This window comes from Lepidochelys olivacea (assembly GCF_965140295.1).
Source record: "Lepidochelys olivacea isolate rLepOli2 genome assembly, chromosome: 27".
NCBI lineage: Eukaryota > Metazoa > Chordata > Testudines > Cheloniidae > Lepidochelys > Lepidochelys olivacea.
In genome coordinates, this window is record NC_140437.1 from 14,485,669 (window position 1) to 14,505,916 (window position 20,248).

Below are 20,248 nucleotides of genomic sequence, written 5' to 3' on the forward strand. Positions count from 1 at the left end.
TCCTCGGCTCTGTGGAAAAGGACCTGAGCCGCAGTCTCACGAGCGTTGACGCGCCCGGCTTTAACACCTCGATGGCCCCCTGCACTTGAACCTGTCCAGCCAACAGACTTCACCCGGGGGCGGGCGGGGGGCTCCTGGCGCCTGCCTGCGGCTAATGGCGTTTGGCTCGTTTACGGAATCCCCGCAATGAGCAAGGAGGGAAACCGGGCCTAAGGCGGCGGATCGGCAGCAGTGACAAAGCTGGAGGGAGCGTCTAGGGCTTTCCCCATGGCGAGGGCGTGCAGGCTCGGCCCTGGGCCCGTCACGACGATGCTTTTGCCCAGTGGGCTCTGGAGCGCTTGCCAGGGCACGATTCCCAAGCCACTGAGCAGCACCGGCTCAATCCCACTGGAGTCAGGCTGACGGGGAGGAGAACTGGGACGGGCACCCATCCACCCACGGCCTGGTGTGTGGGGACGGGCTTAGGTGGGAATGTGTGAACTGTTCCCTAGAGAGCCTCCTTAGCTGTGTCCGAAATCGGCTCGCTCAGTGCCGGCTGCTGGGTCAGGCCCAGAGAGGGTTGAACTGAAGGGTGATGGGGCATCGGGGGAAAGTCTTTCAGCGTTGCTGCTTGCCCACGGGCCCTGCAACCCCCACCTGCTGGAGCTGACTGCGGCTCCGATCTCATCGAACTCCGTGGAGGAGCAAATGCACCGGGATGTCCCACGCAGCCGGGTCCCTGGGGAAGGATGCGCCTGAACCCCCACAAGCTCCAAAGGCTTTATCGCCTCATGACCTGGCTGGATACGGCTGAACATCCCCCGCAAGAGGACTCCCCCCCACCACGCACACTGCAGGGTTTCACCTTGCCCAGCCGCTTGGCTTTGTGTCACCAGGGGGCGCTGTTACATCACAGAAGTCCCCTTTCCCATTAACTCTACATGCCCATAGTTCACTCCTGCCCCAAGTGTTCAGTTCTCAGCCCTTTGCCTCACCTGCATGTGCTGTGGGGGCCTCCAGCAGGGATGGGCTGGCGTGCGCAGCCGTAAAGCCCACGCTGTGCCCTGGGGCAGGCCAGGTGAACACTAAATAGCAAAGGTGTCGGTGCCATGGGGGAATGACAGAAACCACGATGGAATCACTCGGCTTCTGATGAAGCAGGGGAGAGACCTTGGCCCTAGAAACCCTCTCTGGAGAACACTCCCCGGATTCACAGGGCTGTTATGTCGCAATACAGCCTAGAAGGCCCCACCTGAGATCAGGCTCCGTGGTGCTGGGCCTGGCACAGACACATGGTAAGAGATAGGGCCCACCTGGAAGAGCCGGTGGTCTAGATAGACAAGGGGCAGGAGCAATGGAGTATTATGGTCTCCATTTTACAGATGGGGAAACTGAGGCACTGAACGATTAAGGAAGAGATTTTTCGAGCACCCACAGCCAGGGCCAGATGTTCAAGAAGAGCTCATTTAGGCTGAGCAATTCTGAAAGATCTGGTCCCACACAGCTTGTCTACGGTCACGTTGGGGAGCCAGGAAGCAAACCCAGATCCTAGCTATGACTATGCTTCCCTCTTTACACCCTTCTGCAGCAAAGCACCAGTCCCTGAGTGCTCTCAAAGCACTCTGCACACAGGAATGCAGCCACCCAGCCCCCGCAAGAGGCAGGTCATCCCCATGTCTTACAGAGAGGACACCCCAGGCACAGAGGGGTTACCTGTCCTGCGAGATCACAGTGCAGGCTTGATCCTGCTAGTGCAGGGGCAAGGTGTGGCCCACAGGCCTGCAAGTTACAAAGTGATGGGGAGCCCGGGGAGCCGCGAAGCAGGAGAGAGGCCTAAGAGGGGAGCAAATAGCTACGCACCTCCTCAGCACAAAGAAGATGCTGCATCTCCCTTGTCTATGTTTAGTGCCCATCTCCTGCTCACATGGACTGGGCAGCCTGTCCTGCTTGGCACCCTGAGAGGGCTGCTGGATCTAGGTGTCTATCTGTAATAATACCGCATGCATCATTTCCCCACTGTAGAAATAGTAGCGTCGGGAGCCCTTTTCCATGGAGACAGGGTTCCAGATGGGAAACAGACACGCCCCGGGCTGCTAAATGAATCTGCACTTCTCCCTGCATCATGTAGCACTGTGCCCCTTTGCACGCTCCTAGGGAAGCAGTTAACAGGAACGGGAAGCACGGCCTAGTGGTTAGAGTCCAGGTGTGTAAGTCCAGCAAGCTGGGCTGGGTGACCTTGGGCAAGTCTTCACCCTCCCACCCTGTGCTTCAGTTTCCCCGTCTGTGAAATGGGGATCATGTTCCTGACTGACGTGGCCTGCCCTGGCAGATTAAAGTTTGCAATCAGAGCAGAGCATTTGTCCGGAGGGAACTGACCCAACCCTGAAAAATCCAGCATCATGGGGGGCTTTGGAAAATGTCTCCCTAGTTGCTTTGGCTGCTGTTTCATGCCGTCCTTCACTGGTATCTTCAGAGAATTGCCCTTAATCCTTCTCCCAAAAACGCAACTGGGCTGAAACGGCCACTTTCGAGGGCCAACCCTAAGCCAGCCGGGCGGTCAGTGGCGCTGCTGGGTCTAACTTCTAGCATCATTTAAAGGGATCTGGGATGCTGGGAGAAGCAATGTGCCTCCTCTCCCTCCCCCCTCCCCCCCCCCGTGCTCAGCTTAACTCTCTCCGAATGCAGCTCTTGCATTCTGGTCACTTAACTCAAATCGCATGTAATGATGTGAAAGTCAATTGCATTCTCCATTCCATTACCCCAGCTGCAAAGCTGGGCTGCAGAGTAGCAGCCGTGTTAGTCTGTATTCGCAAAAAGAAAAGGAGTACTTGTGGCACCTTAGAGACTAACCAATTTATTTGAGCATAAGCTTTCGTGAGCTACAGCTCACTTCATCAGAGCTTTGGTTTTCCATTAAGCCCCTTTTCTGTAAAGTTCCATATTGTTACATTAAACTACCTGCTTTGCAGTAGCACCTTAGCGCATCTTTTGCAATTCACCAGGACCTGCCCTTTTTCTCTTGGCCGGATGTCACAGGCAATCCGTTTCCTACAGTGAGCACAGAAGTGGTTTCACGTTGTGGAGGCAGCTAGTCCTGCTCAGGTCAGTAGCAGGTTTTGAACCTCCTGCCTTCAGCACCAAAAGCACGAGTCTCTGTTGGCTGAGCTAAAGGAGTATCTCAGGTTATTAGATCTAGTAACAGTCTCATAACCGCCTTACCACTAGCAGGAGACCACTCCCAGTTTGTATTGTGGAAGCACCTAGCGGCAGGGCCTTGCACTGTGCCATGCTTGCTACCTTAGACAAGTGATCCCCAAACTTTTCCCCTTCCACCCCCTCTTAACTGGTCCGCACTCCCCTTCTCCCAAAAGCGGTGGTCAGGAGTCAGGGCCAGGAGAAGGGCTGGAGCCACAGTTGGGAGCTGGGGTCAGGAGCGGCACCATGGCTGGGAGCGGGGCTGCAGTCAGGGCCAGGGCCAGCGCTGCAGGGTCTGTGGTCGGGGCCGGGACCAGGAGTGAGCTGGGGGCAGAGTGGTGCTGGGTGGTGCTCCCTCCCTGCCCCCCGTGGGGGCTTGCCCAGGCCCCCCCCCAAACTTTCCTCCACACCCCCCTGGGGTCATGCCCCACAGTTTGGTAACCACTGCCTTAGACCCTCTCATCACGCCCTACAAAGAGGACCCTGATCTCTAGCGCCTCCCCCTGGCTTAGTTTAGGTCAACGAGGGAGCCTTGTCCTGCCCGCTCTGCAGCGGGAAGGAGAACGCTGGAGACGGGGCCAGGCTGCAGATGTGGGCTCTGAATTTAAACGTCCCCGTGGGCCAGGTTGGGGTCTGAGGTTCTGGTTCTAGAAGAAAACGGTTGGTTTCTAGAGGACCCCTGCTCACACCACCGCAAAACACCGGGCCGCTGTGCAGCGAAAGGGGGGTGAATTCTTGCGAGTGTAAGCAGTGTCAGGATGAGCTCCACCCTGACATCTGGTGGTGAGGTGTGGCAAGTTGTGGAAAAGAACTTCAGGGGCTGATCTCATTTGCATAGGCACACCCACCACGCCTAGAATGAGACCATAGCTGCCCAAATGGTCACTTTGGCTGCTGTGGGATCCCCAGTGTCTCTGTTATTGGGGCAGGAAGAATAAATTGCTATTACCCTGATTATGGGAACTGTGCTTGGAACTGTACGTGGCCTTTTGTTATGATGGAGGGATTCACCATCAACTAAGTAGCACTCGCTAGGCAAGGGTCATGGGTTCCAAAACTGTGTGAATGGAGAGAGGCTGGGGACAAGTATTAATACTTGGTGGCATGGGCCCCTTGGTGAGGGCCTTACATGCTGATTGCACTTCCTCCTCTCTCCACTGTGGAATATCAGAGCTAATTTTGATTTCATTAGAAGTCTAGTTATAGGCTGCTGAGCTCACTTTGGGCTGACAGTGCACCAGCACTGGGGCTCCCCTACTATAAGCTGAATTCACCTAAGAGCTGAAATCACTGAGTGTTGTGTTAAGTAGTGGGGGAGCCTGAAGATATATTGTGGAGCAATTTGCGGGACGGCTGGTGAAGCAGTTCGACGCGGAGCAGTGTGTGGATGGCAGGAGCTGCTTGTGGGCCGTGGAGCTGAGTGAAGGAGTTCGTGGGGCGGCTGGCGGAGCGGAGCGCAGCTGAGTGAAGGAGTTCGTGGGGCGGCTGGCGGAGCGGAGCGCAGCTGAGCGAAGGAGTTCGTGGGGCGGCTGGCGGAGCGGAGCGCCGCTATGGAGCTATGGGGCGGTCAGCTTCAGATCACGTAAGGTGCCTCTTACCCCTGTCCCATTTCCACCCAGATTGGGAGGTAAAGCTCCGCCGATAAACTTTCGAACTCTGGGGCTGCCCTGACCAGGGACAGAGACTTTTGGGGCATTGGACTTTTGGGACTTTGGGTGATTTGGGGTTGCTGGACTCAAGAACCAAAGGGAAAAGGGCATGCCCCAATTTGCCTGGGGTGGGGTTGTTTTTGCTCATGGGTTGTGTTATGAATCCTGTTGGTGGTGTTTCCCCAACATAATGCCACATTGTTTCTCTCTGTTATTAAAAGACTTTTGCTACACTCAGACTATGTGCTTGCGAGAGGGGAAGTATTGCCTCTTGGAGGCGCCCAGCGGGGGTGGTATATATTGGTCCCAGGTCACTGGGTGGGGGCTCGAGCCGGTTTGCATTGTGTTATTGGAATGGAACCCCTAGATATTGAACCCGGCCCTTGTTGCTGCCAACTCTGACGGGCAGAAGGGTTACACGAGTCAGACCCGGACGTGGCGCTGCCAGCACTAGGGCTGACGTGCCAGGCCACGGAGCGCCACGTGAGCCCGTGTTCGGTTTCCTCCTTTATGGGGCTGAGTCTGGATCTCCAGGCGTTGTGTTTTGCAGGTGCTCAGCAGCCAGGAGAGAAACTGCATCAACACACGGACCCTGGAGCCTCAACTCGGGACCTAACTCCCAGTGGGGAGGTTCCAGGTCTGCTCCTGTCTCTGGAATCATCAAGGGCCAGATTCTGTGCAGCACCTAGCCGGCAGGAAGGAGTCACTCTCCCAGGGTGAGTCCAGAGGAAGGGCTGGGCGCCCGCTCAGGCTGTGCGGGGAACTCAGGGCATCTATATAGAGAACTGCTCAGGGGAGCAAAGGGCTGGGCAAGGGGGTGTCTCTATGGGCAGCAGGGATGGTGCTTGCACTCAGCCCTGTCTCCTCTCTGAGCTCCTGGCATCTGGCTAGCTACCCCACCCTTGTTCCTGTCTATACTTCCCAGCTACCACTGAGTGGGCAGGGGGCTGGGCAGACTCCTCTCCTGGCCAGCACCTAATGCCGGGGGTCTTGCAGCAGGGCTGAGCGCGGGGCGTGACTGTGGCAGTGAAGAGGTCCCTGCTGGGAGGTGTGTGAATCAGGAGGCAGCTGCAGAGATGACCAGGGGAGGGAACAGGCAGGAGCTCACTCGTTCACCCAGGGTGCTGCAGGGGTGGGTATGCACTGGGTTCAACTCTGCCTAGTGAGGCTGGTGCAAAGAGCCTGGGGAGTAGGCTCCCCCCGCCTCCACCCCTCACACCATGGGCTTCTGGGCAGGTGCAGTGGGCAGGAAGAGGGTATGTTAGGGCGGGTAGAGGGCACGACCAGGCTCTCCTATGTCCTGGCAATCCTGTGCCCCCCTGAATAGGGGAGTGCAAGCACTGATGCAGGGATGAATTTGCCCCTAGTTCCTCTGGCCGTATCAGGATGTGTGGGGTGACTAGCAAAGTGGGGCTGCCACTCAGAGCTTTCCCCCTTGATACAGTTGAAACTGAACAGTGTTGCGCCATGTAACTCTGGCCCCAGTTCCACAAGCCCCCCCCAACACACATACATAGGGGCCAAGAAACCAGGCTCATCCCTTGCTTAAAAAAACCTAACCCCCCCACCCTTTTTTTTTTTTGGTGCTCAGTAAAAACAGATTTTAACTCCCTCCCCGGCACAGGGTGCAGGCAGCGTGGGGAGGTCGGAGGGAGTAGGCTGAGGTGTTGGGGATGGGGCTGTGGTGGAAGAGCGGAGGAAATGAAAATGGGTGGAAGAAACTGTGGACCCAAGGTAAGCACCGCAAAAGGAGCAAAGAGCCCAGCTGACTTGGAAATGCCCCTGGGAAGCCCGGTGGGCTCCAGAATGTGCCAGCAGCTTGCCAGAAGCCCAAGCTAAGATCAAGGCTCATGGCGCTGTACAAACACATTGCGAAGGCCGACCCCGTCCCACGCACCTTACAGCCTAATCAGAGGAGGCACAGAGAAGTGAAGCACTTGAACCAAGCTCACACACATTGGCCAATGGCAGAGCTGGGACTAGACCCCAAGTCCCCCGAGTTCAAGAGCAGTGTCCTACCCCCTAGGTCATGCTGCCTCTCTAGCACTTCCTACATTGAGATGTGAAGGGTCTGAGCCTCTGCTGGACTTGTAAGTGCTTGACAAAGGCTCCTCTTTTCGGCTGCAGCATTTGGGGCTCCGAGTCAGTAACAAGCCCTGGTGAGGAGCAGATCAAGGAGCAATGTTACTGGTACCAAATAGGGACCTTAAATAATACTTTGTGAGGGATGGGGGTGGTGTGGGGGTCTGGGGTTATAGAGACAGGAGGGAGGTGGGAGCTGTGACGGGATAGGGGGAGAATGGTGAGCTAATCCAAGTGAAGAAAACAAGGGCCATACTGGGTCAAACCAATGGTCCAGCCAGCCCGCTATCCTGTCTCTGACAAGTGGCCAGTGCCAGATGATTAAAAGGGAATGAACAACACAGGGCAATCTGAGTGATCCATCCCATCATCCAGCCCCATCCTCTGGCCGTCAGAGATTTAGGGACACCCAGAGCGTGGGGTTGTGTCCTTGCCCATCTTAGCTAATAGCCATTGGTGGGCCTGTCCCCCATGAACTTACCTAATTCTTTTTTTGAACCCAGTTTATTTTTGGTGTGCGCAGGGATGAGAGAGAGGAATGGAGAGTGGGGGAGAGTTAAGCCCTGTTCCTGCAAATGGATCATCAGTGACTGAGGATGCATTGAGCTGCCTGTGCAGAACGACTTGCAGTACCGGGGGGCCTAAGACCATAGACGGGTGGAGAAGATGGTTGATGGAAAAGGAAACATAAAGGGGCAATCAGAGGAGACGGGTCAGTGTCACTTCAGGTCATAATCCGCATCTCGTTAACATGGCTTGAGTTGAAGGCAACAAGGCTGCAAATGCCGTGGGGGGATGTGCTCATGAACCACAGCGAGGGTGACCAGATAGCAAGTGTGAACAATCGGGACGGGGAGGGGGGGTAGCAGGGACGTTTATGAAACAAAGTCTCGAATATCGGGGCGGTGCCTATAAAATCGGGTCAGCTGGTCACCCTAGCCACAGTGAGGGGCTGGACGGGGGAAACCAGAGGGCAGGCTAAGCCCCACCCCACCGACAGCGCCTGTCCCAACCAACATCAGGCCCAGCTCCAGGGGGAAGGCTAGGGGAAGCAAAGGGCTGGCCCTGGGGCAGGGACTCAGGAGGGGGCGGGGCTGATGAGAGAAGGGGTGGGGCCTAGGCCTGTCAGGGGGCGCGGCCTATGGGAGACAGGGCGGGGCAACATGAGGCCGGAATAGGGGGTGCGGCCTAGGGAAGGGGGCGCGGCCTATTGGAAGTCGGGGCCGACGTAGGGCGAGTGGCGTAGATAGGGGGTGGGGCCTATGGAAGTCGGGGCCAACGCGGCTCGAGGGACGCAGCGGAGGGGCGCGGCCTCAGGCGGGAAGGGGTGGGGGCGTGGCCGGGAGCGCGGCCTGAGGCGGGAGGGAACGGGGGCGAAGGGGGCGTGGCCGGCGGCGGAAGTGAGGGGGCGTGGCTGGCGGCAGTGCCCCCCCCCCGCTGAGGGAGAGGGGAGGCGGCGGCGGCGGGTCCCGGGGGGCGGGGGAGGCGCCGCCCCGAGCCGGGCGGGCGGGATGCGGCGAGCCGAGCTCCGGGACGAGGGGGAAGCGGCGGCGGCGGCGGCCTCGTACCGGGTGCTCAGCCGCCTGCTGGGCTATGGGGCCGGGCCGCAGCCGGGCGGCGGCGGCAAGGGCCCCGCTGAGGAGGGCGGCGCGGCCGGGGGGCCGCCGCCGCTGAGGGGCTCCCGCCCGCCGCCGCAGCTCATGGTGTTCCGCAACGTGGGGCGGCCGGGCGAAGCGGGCGGCGGCGGGCCCGGCCCCTCGGAGCTGCTCTGCCCGCGGCACCGCTGCGCCCTGGAGCCCTCGGGGGAGCCGGGCTGGGGGGCGCTGCCGCCGGCCGGGCTGGAGCTGCAGCTGGCGGCGCTGGAGCTGCAGCGCGGGAAGGCGCCCGGCGGCGGCGGCGGCTGCCCCTGCCTCCGCCTGCTGCCCGCGCCGGGCGGCCCGGCCGCCGAGGAGACCAGCGACGCGCTGCTGGTGCTGGAGGCGCTGGAGCCCGACGAGGCCGAGAGCTGCGCCCAGGAGGGGCCGGGCAGCCCGGGCCGGGCCGTGGGCGGGAGGCCGGGGGGCCGGGCCCAGCCGCCGGCCGCCGCCGCCGCCGCGCCCCTCGGCGCTCGGAAGGGCTCGCTCAAAATCCGCCTCAGCCGCTTCTTCCGCACCAAGAGCTGCAGCGGCGCCTCGGCCGGGGGGGAGCCCGCCGCCGCCGCCGGCAGGAGGCGCTCCGGGGAGCTGCCCGCCTCGGCCGGGAGCCTGACCGACGTGTCCAGCCCCCGGGGCCGGGAGCGGGACGCGGGCAGGTAAGGGGGCGGGCGGGCTTACCGCAGAGGGGTGCGAGGCGCTGGGCGCCCAAGGCGTCAGGGAGCCGAGGGGCCGTGGTCGTGCAGCGTCCTGCTGACAGCTGGGAGGGAGCAAGGCCTTTGGGGGGGGGGATGCCCCCCCCTTCTTGTTCTTGATGCACTGGGGTGGGGGGGGGTTGTGTTTTCCATGCAAGGCTCTGCGTGGGCTTGTGGGTGCAGCTGTGAGGAGTCCGGAGCTGGGGGCAGGTGTGAGAAGCAACAGCCTGGGCTCGGCCTAAGGGTATGGGGCATGAGGGCAGGGTGCAGGCCCTGCCCTATGCTCTTTGTGCAAGGGTCCAGAGAAGCCATATTGGGGAGGTGTGTGTGCGCCAGGGTATACGCCCCCAATGCCAGGGAGGCAGAGGGATGGGGAGGCTGCCTGCCATCGTATGTGCTTTCAGTGTAAGGGGAGGGGTGAGGTGGGTATGGGAGATGGCAAGTGCGTGCCATGGTGTGAGGCAGAAGGATGCTTTAGTGTCCATTCACAAGGAGGGGCATGGGGTAGGCTGTAGGATATGTTCCTGTCATTTACGGGAGGAGGTTGGCATGCCTGTTCAGCTCCATGGACAGGCATGCGACAGGAGTGTGTTCTCGGCACAAAGGTCCAAGGAGGGCATGGGTTATGCATATCCAATGTAGTGCTTGTTGCTGTTCAGTCCCTCCTCTGAGGGGGCTCATCATTCCCACCAACACAGCTCAGGCACATCAAATGTAGGTGTAAGCAGGAATACACTCTCAGCAATGCTTTGGGAGCAGCACCTGGGAGGGAATAGCTGGTAAATGTCCAGGAGCATGAGCCATGGGGTTTTGGGTTCTTGCTTTGTTGTAGTATCTGGTGTATGCACCCGCAGGGCAGAACTTCTTAGCTGAGGAAGGCTTTAGTTCATCAGGCCATTGATTACTGCTAGAGCTTTCTAACGCCAGCTCTTAGGTTAGTGACGGCAGTCATGGCATGCCTTTAAAAAAAAAACAAAAAAAAACCAACTTGACAGTGGCTAGGCTTGGAGTGTGCTGAGACCACAGTCTGTTGTACTGCCTATACTAGTGGTCTCCAAACTTTTTGGATCACACACCCCCAGGGCCAGCTCTAGGGAAGCAAAAAAAAAAAAAGGAAAGAAAGAGCTGCTGCTGCCGTGCCAATGAAGACGGAGCGGAGAAGAGCCGAGCTGCCGTGCACCCCCAGGATGCTCTTGCGCGCACCCCACTTTGGAGACCACTCGCCTTTCCTGGCTCATTGTTTCCTCCCCCCATCTATTTGTCTTTGTCCATTTGCTGTCTCTTGTCTTGTACTTGGATTGACAAGGTGGGAGAGGTGATATCTTTTATTGGACCAACTTCCATTGGTAAGAGAGACCAGCTTTGGAGCTACACCGAGCTCTTTTTCGGGTCTGGGAAGGATAGTCCTCGCGTCCCAGCTAAATATGAAGTGGAACAGGGTGTTTAGCATAAGCTGTTAGCGCACATTCTAAGCAACCATTCAAGGTAGAGTGGCCCGTTAACGCCAAATAAACGAACCCCCCTCTTTTTGTCCTAAAATTAGGAAGCACTAGTATCCCAATCTAAATTTTACTGTAGACTTGGTTATACTAGCAGTGCTGCTGTCTCTATCAGCTGGTGACTTTAGGGTTTTGAACCCGTGTTTGAACTGTTCTGTTCTGTTTGTTCCTGGGACGCTAAAGTCAGCACCTATCTCATGAGCCATTGATTAAAAGAATTGTGGAGCTGATCGATGTTATCCAAAGAGCAGCCATATGAGCCTTATGTTCTCCTGGGCCACTTCCAATATGACTTCGGCAATAATATTCAGCGCTGTAGTAGGAATAGTCACATGTGAGCTCTGCATACTCAGTGAACTTGTATTTGTTCCTTTGACAGGCATAAGTTAATAGGGACAAAAGGAAACTGCTTCAGCAGGAGGAGTGAAGTATTTGGGACCAAAAGGGGCTCATGTGGTGGCCTGTTATCTGCTCTCCATGTTACCATGTGGGCTTTGGAGTTCCAAGCTGCCATGGTGCTGCAGGGACTGCATGCTTGTTTCTGCAGCGGGGAATGCTGTAGTGGTGAGGTGACATTACTTGGCTTTTGTTGGTGGGGAGGCAGGGAGTGCCTTACTGAGATCTTAAGCAAGTTTCTGGTCAGCCCAGGAGCAGCATTTAATGGACCCTGGAAACAGTCTAGTCCTTGACCAGGAGAATTGATTGGTCTAATGTAAGTCCTTTGGGAAGAGAGGACATATGAAAGATGTAGTTTAAGAGTTTATGATGGGTGAGCAAGAAAATCCCCCAACATCTTAGGTGTGAGTAGCAAACAACCTTTGGAGAGTTGTGGACCAGAGGACCAGTTTGTGGTAACTGTGCAGCCAATATGCCAAAAACCTTGCTCACCTTACTGATGTAGGCTGGGGGACTGAAATTACTGGCTTCTCCTAAATTGGGGATGTCATGAGTTAGCCTCTGAGATCATATAGCCTAAACTTCTTGGCTAAATTGCAGTGTCAACTTGTTACCACTTAAGGCTCAAACACATTGACCAGCATTAAGTACTGTTAATGCACTTCTGAGATGAGCCTTGGTGATTCTTTACGTGTGGGAGCTCCATTTACCATAAATGAACCTTAGATGGCAGAGAGATTCCATTTGCTTGTAATGACACTATTTTGCTAATGTACTTGTTTATTTCCTCATTCCTTGTTCTTGTTGTTGACCAGAACTGGAAGTCTTTAGGATTTCCGAGAACTGAAATAAAGTGGCGTGAAATTATCAGTTACATATTAACAGATTTAGATCAAAAAGAACATACTGCCACATGGATTCTTCCTTTTGTAGGAGAATGTAATGGTCACTGCTCTTGCAATTTCCAACTCTTGCGCTCAGAAGCATGGGATTCTGTACGCATTAGGTAGTATTTTAACAAAGATTAGCTCAATGTGGTGAATCCAACTTCACAAGTCCCTTCAAAAGGGTCTAGATTTGAACCGTGCCTTCTGTTCACATGGGCACTTTTTCATGGAGCTCTTGTAAGGGATAGGAAAGAGGGCACATCACTGTTGTATTTTGTTCCCGTTCCCCTACTTGCCAGGAGGCTACATAGTCATGGAGCACCCATTGCTAGTTCCTAGAGAGTTTGGCTTTATGCCGTCTCATGCCAGTGAAGAAGAGTAGGTTAGTCTGGGTTGCTGCCCAAGTCTGCAGCCTTATATGCCCAATCTGCTTCTGTGCAGATGTGGGAAGGAAGAAAGGCTGCTTTCAAGGAACCATGTGCTGCATTGCCCACGTTTGCGGGACCTGCTGTGCTGTAGCAATGGGGCACCACCACGGTTCTTACAGCTGCTTCTGCCCCCTCTTTTGTTGGTTTAACCTCCGCTCTGGGGTGTTATGGTGTCTTTTCTCCTTCTCCCAAGCTGCCTCAAAGTACAGAAAAATGTTTATGATTCCTAACTTGTGTGCTGGGTACCCTTTCTCAACTTTCCCTTCCTCATGGCCAGCGGTGTTCTGTGCAGACTGTTGGTTCTTTGCCCTTGTCCTCACTAGGAGAAAAAGGGAATCTTCAACATTTGTGAAAAGCCTAGTGTAAACAAGGCAATTTATAGTTCTAACACATGTTAGCTGGTTGAAGTAAATCCTATGCTCTCCCTTTGGGTTTACCTCAGTCAGCTAATGAATGTTAATACTGCGGCATGCCTTGTCTGCACCAGGGTTTTAAGATTTGTTAGCTAACGTTAAAATCTTTTTTTAGTATGGACACGGCATTTAAAGTGAGCCACAGATGGCTGACCTGACCAAATTCTATCGCTACTCAGAGCTTTTGGGAAAAACCCGTTCCACGAAGACTAACTTTAGGACTGGGTTCGGAGGGGTAGCCATGTTAGTCTGGATCTGTAAAAGTGGCAAAGAGTCCTGTGGCACCTTATAGACTAACAGACATGCTGGAGTGTGAGCTTTCATGGGTCAATGCCCACTTTGTCAGATGCATGGGCCGAAGTGGGTATTCACCCACGAAAGCTCATGCTCCGATACGTCTGTTAGTCTATAAAGTGCCACAGGACTCTTTGCTGATTTTAGGACTGGGGAAGAGGCTGCAGCAATCTAAGGGGAATGCTTCTCCAGTTAGTTCAAAGTTGACTTTTGATCCAGTCAAAGGTTGCTATTCTTGGACTTGCGACTTAGCTTTCAGGCAGATTCCTGTCAGTATATCTGACTTCCAGCCCCTTCCTACATCCTTCCCAAAGAATTCCTGTTCTAAGATACTGACGCTAAGTACGTTTTGTCTCTGTATTGCAGAAAGCTGTTTACCCAGTGCAACTTTTTCTTAAATGTTACTGCTAAGCAGAATCTGCAGTATTTGAAGTTGCGGCCCAGGCAATCCATAGCATTCCGATTCCTTGAGGGACCATGTTACAACTCTGCTTAGTAAATGTAGCAAAAGTTGAAAGGAAAACTGACCCCATTATCTAAGATCAATAGTCCGTTCTGATGAACTGGGGTAGACTTTGACTGCAACTAAATATAGGAATACCTGTGGCAACATTCCTGCCTTTGGGCCTGAGCATTGATATTTAAATGCTGCAACACAGAAATTGCTCTCTGAAGCCATTGTGCACCACTGCTCTATTCACATTAAACGTGGGGATGCAGAGTTAGGCATGGATCCTGCAACTGCATCTGCACAGGCAGAGTCCCAGTGACTTCAGCAAGAGGCTGCCTGCATGGATCCAGTTGCAGGCGTGTGGCCCAAGTCTTGTAGCTGGTTTACAGTAGCTAGTTCACATATAGCATCTGCCCACCCAACACTCAAGGATCTGATCTTTACAGTCCCTTCTAACATTCCTTTATGCGTTCATATGCAGAAGATGCCACCTGACCCCAGTGAGGATGACTGGCTAGGACTTTGATCTAAGCCAGTTTAACTTACTACCATCTCTGCCTGTCTGGAACCAATTACAGAAACTGGAAATGGAAAAGACTTAAGTCACCTTGTCCTAACTTACTCCAGAACAATATGAGTTCTCATGGCTGTTGTCTCAGCTGCTATTGATTTGATGGACACCCGAACCTAAAACATTCTCCTCTGATCTCTAATGATTTAAAGATACCCCTGTCTGAGCCATGTCATCTGTGATATTTGATATGGCTCATCTGATGCTCAGGCTTGCCATTCATGCCATGTGAGCCGCTTGGAAATTCCATCACTAGCATTCTTTAGCAACTGCCACGTTCACCCTAATACCCACTTATGGCTCCCTCAGGACGCCTAGGGGATCTTCTGCAGTACTAAGCTAAACTGATGCAGCGGTGTTCTGTTGCCGGTCACACTTGATTACTATTAATATTTTCCACCATAATTTGGAGACTCTTGCTGTGCTTGAGGAGAAGAGGGAAAGGAAATGTTAGAAGAGATCATTTGAGTTTAAAAGTGAACTGTAGCAGAGTCCAGTCCTTGTGAATCACTTCTGGATCTGACCCCACTGCAGATCTAGAAGTGGGAAATAACACATGGTGCTTTTTTTTTACATGATTATAGAATGGTAGCGTAAAAATGTAGCCATTTTAGTAACAGCACAGAGAGGTCCAAGATGTTTCTACTTCTTGCTATTCTCATTCCTCTAGGAATAAAATATGGCTTTAATAATAGATAGAGGTTTAATTCCAAACTATTTTGTTTTTAAGTGATTCCGTAAAAGTGATCAGTATCTAAATGGTGTTTCTCACTACTGTCCTTAATTGCAAAAATAGAACTAAATACTTCCTTCACACCTGTGCTAGCCCATCAGAGTCAATGAAGTTACTCAGGTATAAAGGAGAGCAGAATTTTGTATGCCCTGCAGAAAAGGCAGGATTATACTTGCATATTCTGCACTCTATCCGATTTTAATGTGTGGTGATACAAAACTGGAGCTTAGATTTCTGTGTTTCAATAACTTGGTTAAATTGATATCATGTTCAGCTTAACACTTTGCAGAAGATGGGAGAGGGCTAACTTTCTCTGAAACTGACCAGCTTCTTAAGAGGCTGGAGATAGGACAGCCAAGGGACAAAGGCACAACCTACTAGTGGATATAAGGGTAGCATTCAGATTGTGGAGAGCACTTCCTTCTTGCAAATCTAAAAATGGAGGTGGAGAAGAAAGCTCATGAGGAACCCAGTCAGCCTTGTAAAATCCCACTTGCCCAGGATGAGAGATTCTCTTGGATGGGCGAGTAAAATATTGGCGTTTCCATCATGGTAAAGATGGGAAAGAAAGGCTTATGTCAAGGCTGGTAAATCTTCATGTCCATGTTACAAGGCTGAATGTAGTAAAACATGTTTGTTTGGATGGCACTGCTCTTAAATTGTGAAGCCTGGCACTAAGTAATTGACTCATCCTGCCTGGGTAGAGATTTCTGGAGTAGTGTAGTGTAGGAGGGATAGCTCAATGGAGGGGGGAGGGATAGCTCAGTGGTTTGAGCATTGGCCTGCTAAACCTTGAGGGGGCCATTTAGGAACCTGGGGCAAAAATTGGGGGTTGGCCCTGCTTTGAGCAGGGGGTTGGACTAGATGACCTCCTGAGGTCCCTTCCAACCCTGAGATTCTATGATCTTTCAAGTGGCCAGCAGCTGGGTAGAGTCTTGTTAAGACAGTGCTCTGGTATTAGCTGGCTGTATGCGATACTGGGAGCTACCACTGTAGAGACATTTATTAGAATTCTGTAGCACGCTTTTAAGATCATGTCTTGTACAAAAGCCAAGATTCAGGCTTGATTTGCCTGGAAACACTCAAGTAGTAGCCATGTACTTCTTACCCCCCAGCATAGGAACTTTGTCTTGCAGCCTCTAGCATGAAACTACACTTCTGCAAAGCAAGCTTTAAACAGGCTAGTTTCTTTATTTGTTGTGGGACAAAAAACTGTTTCCTGTGAGGTTGTAGGCCAGCTGGCCTGCCTGCCGGAGGGTTATTTTTAAAAAACAGTCCATGGTCAGCATTGGCTGTGCTCAGATACCAATGTGGTTGGGCTCTCTAAATAGTACTTTCAAGTATAAAGCAAGGGATCAAGTTAGAGAATTCTGACCACTTTTTTAACTCTGTCGTTACTGTTGCAAGACCACCTCTTGCACAAAGAGCTAGATTTTTAGAAGAGAGCACGGGAAGGGAGACTTCTGAGTTTCAGTTCCCACCTCTGTAATGGACTTGGATCTTGAGCAAGTCACAGCTACTCTGCCTTCGTTTCTACTATGTTAATTGGTGATAATACCCAACTGTGCAAAGCCCTTCAGGATCCTTCAGTGAAGGATACTGTACAGGCTAATTTTTACTGGGCAGGGGTCGTACATGGCTAAATTTGTAGGCCTCATACTAGGTAAATTTTGGAAAGGAAATTTTAATGGGAGTCCTCAGAGGTACGTTTTAGCTACATTTCCATGTAGCTGAATGGGCTGAGCAGCTTTTCCACGGTTCACCTCATCTCCCAAATTGTCTCAAGGAGGCTGTGTACCTCATGTGACGCTTGCATGTGGTGTGTGTCAACGCAGAGTTAACTGGTTTGGCATGCCCCTTGTAACCTGTAACTCTGTCTTGATCATATGTGTTTCACTAGGGCATCTTGATGTAATGGCCAACCTAGGGAAAGAATTAGCTGCTCATAACACTGCCTCAGTTTTAAATAGGCTGCACGACTCAAGTTGGAGTATATTTGCTCTAACTGTCTGACATTCCTCCTGAAATTAACTTGTTACTTATCAATTTAGAGATGTGGTATGAAGACTGAGACTTAGCTTTGTGTATTGGTTGTTGTACTTAAATTTTCTAAAGCGGGTGTTCTCATAAATGTTAAACTGCATTGCAAGTATAGTGACTAGGCTCAGTCAGCTTTTCAGCAGATGAAGCTGCAGTTTTGCCAGAGCTGAGAAAGAATTGCTACTTTCCTGTATTCATTCATTAGCTCTTTCTCTCTCTCAACAGGAAACCCCGATTGACAAGAACTCAAAGTGCCTTTTCTCCGGTTGCTTTCAGCCCCCTCTTCACAGGTAAGGATAGAAAGATTAAGTGAAACACTTTATTTTACACTTTTAGGTGTGTTACTCTTTAGATTTAATTACAGAGAATTAAAAGGCTTCCTTTCCGTTCATCTATTAAGAGCTATTTAGTCCACCAGGAATTATAATCTCTCAACCCCCTAAAAGAAGAACCCAGTGTAAGGCTTGTCTGCACTGGAAAGTTAATGTGGATAAAGGTAGGGTGTGAATTTAAAGCACAGTAGCTGCTCCGTATTAAATGCCTGTGGGGGACACTCTCTTAACAAGAACAGTTAATCAGAAGCAAATCTGTGTAGACCAGCCCTGAGGAACAACAACTCCTCATTCTGCTTCATGTTTTTTTTTTAATTTTCCGCTGTTGAGAGGGCAACGGAAGTCTGAACTGTGATTCTAGCACACACAGGGCTGTCTTCATTAGACATGCTGGTACTTGTAGCCACAGCAGGATACCCAGTGTGACCTACTATGTTTAAAAGCAGGAATCTTCACGCTGGTGCAAGCCACGCTTCTGTACTGGGTCTTGTACTAGTACCAGCCGCATCGGTGCAGATGTCACAGGACCCTGTCCTAGGCACTGTGCAATCACAGCAGTGTGTGTTCCTGCACCAACAAGCATAGTCACGTGGCTCTACTCAGTTGCTGTGCACAACTGAATCGAGAATCAAGGCCTGCTGTTAGAGAAGCTTGCAGTGAGCCAGCGTCTTATCCATTGGGTGCTGAGAAGGGTTGGTTAGATTCCTGTGTCTGTCCTGCCTGAGACTACCTCTCCCCATGACCCAGTGCTATGGTGGTATTAGGTGGGTGCTTGAGCTTGATCTCGGAGTGGAAAAGAGCAGACAGGTTGGAGGACATATTCTGTGTGAGGGGCCCCTTTGGAATGCTTCTTCCCAACTTGTTGGTCTGTAGTGGCCCAAATCCGTTTACTTTTAGGGGATGCTTCAAACCAGTGGGCTTTGCGTGGGCCTTGGTGGAGGGCTGAGGCAGTGCCTCAGTGCAATTGTCTGGGAATGTATGGTGGAAGAAGAGGGGCTGCTGGCTTTGGACTATGTAGACTGCAACTTCAGTATTGTGGTTTTAAGTGTTTCTTGGGATGCCCAGAGCTTTGATTGGTACAATGTTGAGATCAGATTGGCTGTAAATAAAAGCAAAGGGCTTCCTGCATATCCCATTTGCTTCTTGATTCAGGTGTCAATAGAAACCCAGCTAATATAGTAATAGGCGCATTGAAAGTACGGTACCTGGTGTCTGAAAGGAGGAGGAGTGCACACATACTGATGTCCCTTTATAGGGTTCTGGTCGACCTTTGTGCTGAGCAGTGACAGTGCCGAGAGCTGCCTACCTTGAAGGTCATTTCTTTACCTTGCCTTGAATGGGTAAATGAAGAATTCTGCCTCCTCCCAGCCTTTAGTTCTGGCAGAGTGAGTTGAGCTAACATCACAAACGGAGACTGGTGAGAATTCAAGCCATAGCTCTTCATCTTCTCCATTTCCTCGTGAATTGAGACCCCCCCCCCCCAGAAGTCATTTTAATATTTTGGTAGCAGCACAAGCTTGGTTTTTTCCTGTAACATGCCTAGCTTCTTGTAGATGTGCATAATGTGCATTCATTCTGCAAACCAGAGACTGCCAAAGCCGACACTGCTAACACCAGCTCCTCAGCTGTTGCCAGTGTCCTGGGATCTTCAGTGTGTGTGTGTGTGTGTGTGAGAGAGAGAGAGAGAGAGAGCGCGCATATGTGGGAATACAAACCTTGTATAACCTTTTAAGAAATTAAAACTTTAATGGACTTCATCATAATGGGTTTTAAAGTAACTTTTCTCCAGAGAAACTGCAGAGAAGAAACTGGAAATGACTAAATTGATCACAAGTTTGAAATCACTTTAATTTTGCCAGTGAATGAATGTTGTGGCTGGTTTTGTAACTCAGGTTTTTCCGATTAGCTATTTAGAAGATTTTTTGTAACTTTGTTGAAACTTTCTGTAATCTGGAGACTGTCATCTCAAGACCTTTTCACTTACATAAGATCATGCCAACTTCCTCAAATGGTCTTGTGTCTGGATTATTGATATCTTTATCTGCTCACAGACATCAGGTTCTCTTATGCAAAACACTGGGTAGTTCATTTGCTGATTTAAATGGGACTTTTCCAAAAATTGACACTCACTAAGGATGACCTAATTAGAACCTGCTTGGACCAAGCTGCGTGGATCAAAGAGGGGCCTCATACCTGACTTGTCCAAAGGCCTTGGAAATCAAAGATAAGGGCAAGAAGCCTGCCTTGCCTTCCAGGTCAATAAGCTACCTATGGGGAGGCTTATGTTCAAGAATCTCCAAGACTCATCACCTTGGGGTGGGGAAGTCAGGACCTCAACTACCAGGCCACTCCTTCCTTTGCCAGTTTCTCCCTGCACCTGGAGGCCCATTAGCAGGAAATGCTGGATCCTTAATTAGCTAGCTTCTAGTCCAGAAGACTGAGAGCTGATGCATTTGCAGCCCCCCTTACGTTAAGTATTTTTATTCTGTCTTTTGTTTTACTTAGCTTTATTTTTAGGGGGTGGCAGTGAAAGTGTAGCTGTAGGCACGGAGGTGTGAGCCCCCACACGTGGAGAAGGCACCTGAAAGAGAGAAGCTACCCAAGTAAACCGCCTTCAATCTTGTTTCCTAAAATTATTCAGTGTGTTCTGTTTAAAAATCCACAGACTTGAGATTGCCATCTGTAATTTCTGGTAAACAAGAGTTGTCAAACTTCTGCTTATCCAGAGTTCTGTTAAGTGGGCTATCCTTTTTGTTCAGTGTTTACATAGTGCTTGGCTGGGCTCCTGAGTGCTGCAATAGTGCAAGTATTACATCTTGAGAGGGCTTGAGAGAGTTAGCTGCCCACAAGAATTGAAATCGAAGGAAGGAAGCTGTATAATTGGCTCTGAGGTGGTGGTTCAGATGGTTCAGTTTCAGTATTAAGATATTTAACCAGCCGCAAGTTATGGATTTGATTGACTTTGAAATTGTT

The 20,248-nt window shown here is 51.8% G+C and overlaps 1 protein-coding gene across 1 annotated transcript in view; it reads left to right on the top strand.

Moving 5' to 3' along the window:
* Positions 1-8,416: 8,416 nt before the first annotated feature.
* Positions 8,417-20,248, top strand: part of SOCS7 (suppressor of cytokine signaling 7) — a gene marked incomplete at its 5' end in the record, with an annotated part of 33,726 nt that continues 21,894 nt past the window's right edge. Inside the window, 2 exons of the mRNA XM_084615670.1 lie at positions 8,417-9,195; positions 17,169-17,233. Coding sequence (XP_084471796.1) covers positions 8,417-9,195; positions 17,169-17,233 — 844 coding nt within the window. The remainder of the gene's footprint in view (positions 9,196-17,168; positions 17,234-20,248) is intronic.